General features: G+C 36.2%; 1 protein-coding gene across 1 annotated transcript; it reads left to right on the plus strand.

The window, feature by feature from the left end:
* The first annotated feature begins 84 nt into the window (after positions 1–84).
* On the plus strand, positions 85–5,143 carry s100v1 (S100 calcium binding protein V1). Its single transcript, XM_079624834.1, has 3 exons — positions 85–226; positions 3,347–3,478; positions 3,902–5,143. The coding sequence occupies exons 1-3, from the start codon at positions 149–151 to the stop codon at positions 4,073–4,075; spliced, it is 384 nt and encodes a 127-aa protein (XP_079480960.1). The 5' UTR covers positions 85–148; the 3' UTR covers positions 4,076–5,143.
* Positions 5,144–8,552: the final 3,409 nt, after the last annotated feature.

The following is an 8,552-nucleotide window of genomic DNA, read 5'->3' on the forward strand; positions in this document are numbered from 1 at the left end:
AACTGAAAAATAGCCTAGTCTCAGTCTGTATCGAAATTTAGCACACATTCCGTACAAGACATTCCCATATAAACTCTACATGAAAAGCGAGGACATACCCTTGTGCACGTGAAGAGTGGGCGGGACACAGAGGCCCTCTGGTCAGGTGATGAAATGCCGTCACTTCACTTCACCTGCTCTAGTTTCCGCACAATCAGGACATGAAACAAGCCCAATGGATCCTCAGGTAAGCTTTTGTTTTTGTTGTATTTAGCCTAAATAGTTGGGTTTATATATATATATATATATGTTTACTTATATGATCCACCAATAGCAATATTTCACCTAAGCTACCTTTTCGTCATAGTTCGCTTCAATATTTAATAAAGGAAATTAATTAAAGCGTGCTTTTCTATTCGTCTAACTGAATTATATTTGATAATAAAAATATATAACTGATGTAGGCCTAGATAGGCTACTTTAATTTATCATTTGTTCAATGGGACGTTGTGAACTAATTATCACTGCCGTTCAAATACATTTAGGCTACAAGTTAGGCCTAAATTATTATAAACAATATAGGCTACTATATGAATATTTTGATGATTGTCATTTAAAAACGCTAAGACTAAAATAACTGATTTTACCTTGTGTTTTGTTTCTTGTGTTTTTTTTTTTTTTGTGGCCAACGCCCAGTGAGTAAGTAGATGTCAGTCATACTGAACCATAGTTGTGTAAACATTGATGCCTCATTAGTGGCTGGCATAGGGTGGCTGGCCGTCCGCCATATTGCAACAGTCAAAACACCGGTCTGTGAACACTTGAGAGTTGACTGTGCGTCTGCAACCGTAGTTAGAACTTAGACGCATCATGAATATCTTTATATATCCTGTAATATTGAATGCATATAACAACACAATCTCACCTGTGAAAGGTTATCCCATTTCTTTGGAAATTTAAAGTCGGCATGAAATCAAAATTTACCCTATTTACTTTGTTAGCGGATATTACTAGTCTTGTGGTGAACAATTAATCCGTGCAAGTTAATACATGGAAAACAATTGTTTGCCGAAGTTATCTTTAATCAAAGTCTGAAAAGTTACTTCCGGGTCTGGAATGGTTCTTTTTCTGATGACATAGGCTTGACGGCTTGGGTTGGTTAATCGCTTAACCACTCCCTCAAACCGTTACTCTGCTATGGGCGAGAGATGGAGAGGAGGAGCGCTAAAGTAAAACCCTGCCCTCTGTTCAATATTCCCTTTCACTCGGAAATGCGTCACAACACTTGAGAAGTCGTTTGCAACTTCCGGTTCACGCGGACTTTAAATCTCGGCGGTTTCACAACCAGAAGCTACCTGATGTAGTAGTATTATTGATTCTTATTGTGAGTGACGACACGCTTACCGTTCCAAGATGGCAGGCGCGCCAACGTGTCTGGATTCTAGGTATAGAATCTATACAATCTGAACTGTCGAGCACAGGAATGTACTGTACGAATAGAGGTAACAGGTCTCTACAGCTCCTGTTCAACAGCAAACAGATGGATTACTAACAACAAAGCCTTGCCGTTATGTGATAATATATTACATAAAAACTGCACTATTCAACCACTTTGAAATTTATAACTGATGAAGAATACTCTTATAGGCTACCTCATAAAATCAAGTAGCACAAAATGATTGTGACTTGTGAATATTATTACCCTGATAGCACCGATACGTCTATTTGATGAATGCATTTACATCTGGAAGATGTATTTTTTTTAAGAGAGTGTTTGCTCATCTGCTAGGCTATGTCTTTAGGACGTTTCTTGCCAGATGTCAAATAGACGTTTAGTAAAATGTTTTTAAGATGTTCATGATTTAGAATATATGTAAAACTGACATCTAAAAGACATCTATCAGATGTTAGTAAACAGCAGATGCTTTCCATATGAAGTGATCTTTAACAGACATCTTGCAGACGTAGGCTACGTGTGCCACCTGTGCTAACAAGATATGATTACAATGGGTTAAGTCATTTTCCCCCGGTCCCAGACTAAAATGGCTGTTTGAGCTGTTTTAACTGAAAGCAACTTGCATTGACATATTTTAAAATATGTCAGCGCCATTGTTTTGGCTCAAGATGCACACCTGTAATGTTTTTTTCTAAGGCACGTTTATAAAAGCTATAAATGCCCTGATTGATTTAAGGCTTAGGCCCCATCCACACTACTGCGTTTTCGTTTAGAAACGGAGACCTTTTGCTACGTTTGCACCTCCCGTCCAGACTACAACGGCAAAAACGAAGACCTAAAACGGAGAAGTTTAGAAACGCTGCCGACCCCGTTTTGAATCTCCGGAGGGCGTTTGTTAGAAAATAATTGAGTCCAACGAAAGTGCCTCAGTCTCCATCTTTATTCAGGCATGAATAAACAATCACCAGCGCTGGGGAGAGATGTTCTCTCTGCTCCCCAAACAATGGGTTATCATATATAGTAAAAGTATAAGGGGGAGTATTACCACTCCAACCAATAAAACCATACATTACATCATATTATATCATATAGCATAGTTGTACAACACATCTAAATATAGTCAGTTTCCGAGTAAAACACCAGATAGACATGTGGGTCCAAACTGCACCTTCCAATGTAAAGAATAGGACCATAAAACCAGATCTGCAGTGGAGCAACAGGGTCCTGCTTAATGCATAACAGATGTGATCATTACATTAATATAAAGGAATGCTATGCTGCATATGTAAGTTTTAGAGCATGCAGAGATATAGAACTAGTATTTCTGACAGCGTTTTAGTGAAGACGGTCAAAACGGAGGACTTTAGAAACAATGACGCAGAAGCTCACGCTCGGCTCTATGATTGGATGTCATCAGTCATGGCGTATCCTTCCCTGATTCGTCAGCCACCCATCACATGACCCGTCCCCTGGAAGAAAACATACAAAAACAGCCTGGACTACGTAACGTTAGTGACTGCAACATGGATAACGATTTATAAGCGTTACTGACTTTGATGTCTTTGCTAGCAGCTGTTGTGCAAATAAATTCAGCATTTTACAATGCTACAACTGCCTACATGCGCCTGTTTACACCGGCACGCGCATGCCCAGTGTTGGTGAATGGTCACGTGATCCGCGTTTTCAGTCGTTTTAATGTGGACGGAGATCAATTCTAATACACAGCTAAAACTCTGGTGTGGACGGAGATCGTATTCGTTTTAATTCTACGTTTCTAAACTAAAAAGCAGTTGTGTGGATGAGGCCTTAATCTAAGCATGTTCTGTGAAACTGTTTTACTCCTTTATGGCTCTGGAGGCATTACTTTTTTAGCTCTACTTGAGTCTGAAACTGCTCTCTCTCTCTCTGTAGAACACAGATCTAGAATTGGCCATCCACACCCTGGTGGAAAACTTCCACTCAGCATCATCTACTAATGCCAACACGCTCACAGCCCAGGAGTTCCAGAGCATGCTCTCCAAAGAGCTGCCCACCATGGCGAAAGTATGTCTGGATCCACAATCGAATCATCATACCATTTCACTACATATCAGTCTCTCAAAATAACTAATATCATCCATATTACATAACCAAAAGCCACATTTGCATAAGTTACAACACCTATGTGGTACTATTTTGTCACAGGACAGACCGAAATAAGACAAGAAAATGAATATGAGCTAAGAAGTGAATGAATACTGAATGAAATTTAGATTAGGCCTCAAATATTTCAAGGTTTATTTTTTATTTTTAAAAATACAAAATACAGACTCACTATACTTAAAACTTTAAGGTGAGACATTTATATTCATTAAGCCAGTATATATTTATTCAGACTTGTGAAAGAGTGAAAGCATTTGATCATCTAAATACACAATAATCATGATTACATTTGATAAGTTTCCCACATCCTTTATTCTCTTCCAGAAAGCAGGGGACCAGGAAGGACTCAACAAACTCCTGACAGAAATGAGCGTGGAAGAGGGGAAGGGCGTCACGTTCAAGGATTTCTGGAAATTGGTTGAATCTCTGGCCAATGCTCAGTTTGGATTGCAGAGCAAAGAGAAGCAGGTGAAATGTGTGAAATGTAGTCTTATGTGAAACCGGCCCTGAGCAAACTAGCCCGCTCAACATTACGTAGATGTCCACCACAGCCCTGAGAAAACACGTTCAATCAGTCACTTTTATTTCCCATCACTTTCCGCAATACTGTACATGTCACTCTGCTGGTCTTTGGCATATGCGCTGAGGTCTTATCATTAAGTGTTGTTATAGAGCTTCCTGAATAAATATTTCTCAAGCCATTACAACACAGACCTTAAGTAATCTCTAACATCAGTGTAACCTGAGCCACACCTGCCTGGCCAGATAATGTAAGATCTAGTCGCTAATTTATTTCCTCTGGTGCTGCAGGTTTTTGTATTATTGTGACATTTTTAACCTGTCCAATCATTTTTACTTTCTTTTTACATATAAAATATTGGAAAATATTTGTGTTTGATGTGACAACTGTGATTTATATTTGAAATAATGTGGCCCACATGACTGTTTGTGCTGACTGACATGAATTGGAAAATATATAATGTGAGTAAAATATATTGTAGAAGGAAACAAAAGATGTGACACCATACATTCTGTACTGTATTTGGCTTTATGGTAACACAATGTGATTGTCTGTGTTGATGCTATTAAATTTGTGCTGAAGGTTTTTCTGTCTGAATGATCTGGTAAGTGTAATGAAAAAATTCTTGAGTTTGTTTTGCTGGGGTGAACTGAGACAACATGGAAGAGAGGATCCAAATGCAGATATATTTGTAAGAATAATTTGCTTGAGTTGTGACGTAATGAATACTTTTTCTGGGTCCAACCAAGACTCGTTTAAAATGAAAATACCATTATTTTGAGAATGCACACTATTTATATTTATTCATATCACACATTTAAAGTCACCATGAAATCAAAATGGACAATTTTCTAAATGTAATATTGCAATGTTTATTATAAATTATTTATCCGTGCACATTGTTATTTTATTTCTTTTAATTAATGTGTCCTCATAATTTTTAATAAAATTAACTTCTCCCACTGGCATCTCTTCTCTGATGTGTTTACTGGTACAAGGGTGGGACAACCAGTCACTCACATGAGATCAGAGCAATTGCAAACCACAACCATCCAATCAATTCCCAATGGATGAAACAAAGTCCTTGTCTCTATTTTTTTACTCTTATTCGTATACACGTCACAATAGGGAAGAAAAAAACGATCAACTTCCATTTCACACCAAATTTAAACTAAGCTTGTAAAAAAACAATGCTGTGCACTACAGCTCTGGGCTTACAATGTCCCAGACACCAATATTTTATCGATTTTTAAGAGATGAATCAAGCAAAAGATACAAAACACAGTATCTGGACATGGAACCAGGTTGCCACAAGGCTCCGTTTTGGGCCATCTCTTTTTCAGTGTATATATGATCTTCCAGCTATTTGTCCTGAAGTTCAAGTACAAATGTACGCAGATGATGCAGTGATATATGTCCATGCGAAATCAAGTCAGAAAGCAGCAGCTGTGCTCCCGGGAGCGATGCGAAAAAAAATCTCAGATTGGATGGTACAATCGCACTTGAAATTACATTTTAGCAAAACTGTCAGCATGTTTTTTTCAATAAGGAATACTTCTCACGCTATACCAGAAATTGTTGTAAAAGGAACAAGGATTCAAAAAGCAGTGTCTGTCAAGTATTTAGGAGTAGTGTTGGATAGGACATTGTCGTTTTATAATCATGTTTCAAAATTGATAAAAAACGTAAAATTTAATCTGTCGCAGTTCAGATATATTCACCCTCAAATGAGCACAGATGCAGCCAAGCTTTATATGCATGCAATGATATTTTCACATCTTACATAATGCATCACAAATTGGTCTCTATCAACCAACTCTGCGTTACAGCCGCTTCAAAGCTTGTACAAACAGCCACTTAAATTTTTTGATAAAAAACCTGTTTCATTCCACAATTGTAATATTGTGAAGAAATATTGACTATTGACTATTTAAAATTTAGTTTTGTTTTCGAATGTCAATTTGGTATACAATTCTCCATGAGTTGGCCCCTCAGCCCCTGAGAATGTTTGTGAAACCTTGCGAAAAGGCAGGACTTAGAACAACGCAAGCCTCCTCTAGAGGAGATTGTTATGTCAACTTTAGGTCCATACCTTTGGACAGAATTGCTTCTCTGTGAAAGCTGCAGGGATGTGGAACTTGTTGCCATTAACTGTTCGAGAGATTAGTACCTTGCAACAGTTTAAACTTAACCTGAAGAAGTGGTTGAAAGATGGTCAGATTTGTGATCATTAACACAAAACTGGTAAATTGGGGTATTGTTAAAAATGTACAAAGGTAATATTAAAAGAAAATAAAGAAATATTAATTATTGAAAACAAATGTAGCTTTTTTTATATATATACTGTATATATATATATAGCCTATATAAAACGCAGGCCACACAGGGATAATCAAACTAACAAGACACAGGTGGAACCATAATTATAAGATGACAACCTGAGACTTTGACTCAGAATTATGCATTTCTATGACAACACTATCAATGCCAATATGAATTTGCAGTGGTTAGGTGGAGCTGTAATGTCCAAGTTGGAGCTCTCAGAAAATTCAGAGTTTACAAGTTGTAATTACGAGGTCTACAAGAATGTGAACACTTTTTACAAATTTAAATCTTGTAATTACGGTAATTCTGACATGGCGTGAACGCACGTTAACACTAAACAAGTGCAAACTACACACTAAAAGACTACAAAACAAAAGCACAAGGAACAAACAGGAAATACATGACAATGAATATATGCATTGGATTCTCACATCATATTTTCACAATCAGATTGGTGAGCACTTTTTAACAGTACACTAATTCAATTTCAATTTATTTTATTGTATTGTTTTACTATTGTATTGTGATTTTGCTGGGGTCAAATATAAATGATTATTTATAGAATTAAAAATAAATTGAAAAGATAAATTATTCAAAAGTATTATTTTTACATGTACAACATAAAAGTTAATTTAAACACAACATGAGGGTTAAAGTTAATGTTCAAACATAAAACAAACAAAGAAAACAAAGATATAAGTTGCTGAAACAAAGATACATTGTCTTCTTTGACCTAACTTCACACCTGTAAGACGCCTCAGAGTTAGAGCAATGAGCTCTAACCACAAATGCATGACATCCATTTGCTGGTGCAACTAATGACGGTTTGTGGTTACTCACCTTTAAGAGCGTAGACATGCCCTTAAATTTGGTAAACCTTGCCTCTCTCTTGCATTTTGCTCCTCATCCATTTGTAATATCCATTTATATCCAGTATTTAACAACTGATTTTAATACTCTATTTAGCACTACATTAACATTTTTTGTATTCTGTCAAGTCAAGTCACATTTATTTATGTAGCGCTTTTTACGATACAGATTGTTTCAAAGCAGCTTTACAGAGATAACAGGAAAATAATGCAACAAAGTTTGTTTTCAGAAGAAAATAGCGTCACAGACCAGCTTATGTAAGTTCAGTGATGTTTCATTTTTGTTGTAAAAAAGTTATTCATTTAGTTCATTTATATATATATATATTCGCCGCTCTGGAGAAAAAAAATTGTCATCGTTCAGCTCATTTTAGTTCTCATAATAGTGTCAATGCAGGCAGATCAATATTATTATTGAATATTAAATGTCCCCAACTAAGCAAGCCAAAAGCCAATGACAACAAAGGTGAAAAAAGGCGACAGTGGCAAGGAACCAAAACTCCATCAGGTGACAGAATGGAGAAAAAAAACATTGGGAGAAACCAGGATGCACTGCACTGTTGTTACAGCATGATATAGAGAACTGAGGCAATTTTAGATTAGTTCCTTAAAATAATACAGATATGAAAACCAGTTCTGCTTTCACTTTTGTTTTTAACTTTTCAATTAAATTCAAAACATTTTGAATAGCGCTTTTCACAATACATATTGTTTCAAAGCAACTTTACAGAAAAATGCATGTTTTTACATTACAATTTAGAGTGATCTGCTATCATACTGTAGGTGACGTGTCAAAGTAATGTCAATATGTCAAAAATTTACAGTTCTATTCTAAGATAATACAATTTATACAAATCATGCAGTTAGCTAATATCATGTATTAATTTAGGCAAAGACAATTATCTTGTTATGGCTGTTATTACAAGTTGTGAATACAATATAGATAGAATCTTTGATGAATGGAAAGACAAGGCCGCAGCCTGGCACAAATTTAGAGGTCCTTTGAAGACTTCTAGCTCAGCATTATCTTCACATCAGAATTTCTCAGGATCGGCTGTGATCTTGGGATCAGTGATCTTTTAAAGTGTGAAGATGTCACAACCTCAGGGGGCGGGTAACTCCAACAAGGAAACTTTACGATCCTTTATATATTATTTATATAAAATAAGTAATTTGATTGGGTGTTAATGGAGAAACTATTAAAGAGTCTTATAATACTAATAGCTTTAGTTTTTTTTTACTCATTTAAAATTCATAATAT

Source organism: Phoxinus phoxinus, assembly GCF_949152265.1.
Source record: "Phoxinus phoxinus genome assembly, chromosome: 10".
Lineage (NCBI taxonomy): Eukaryota > Metazoa > Chordata > Actinopteri > Cypriniformes > Leuciscidae > Phoxinus > Phoxinus phoxinus.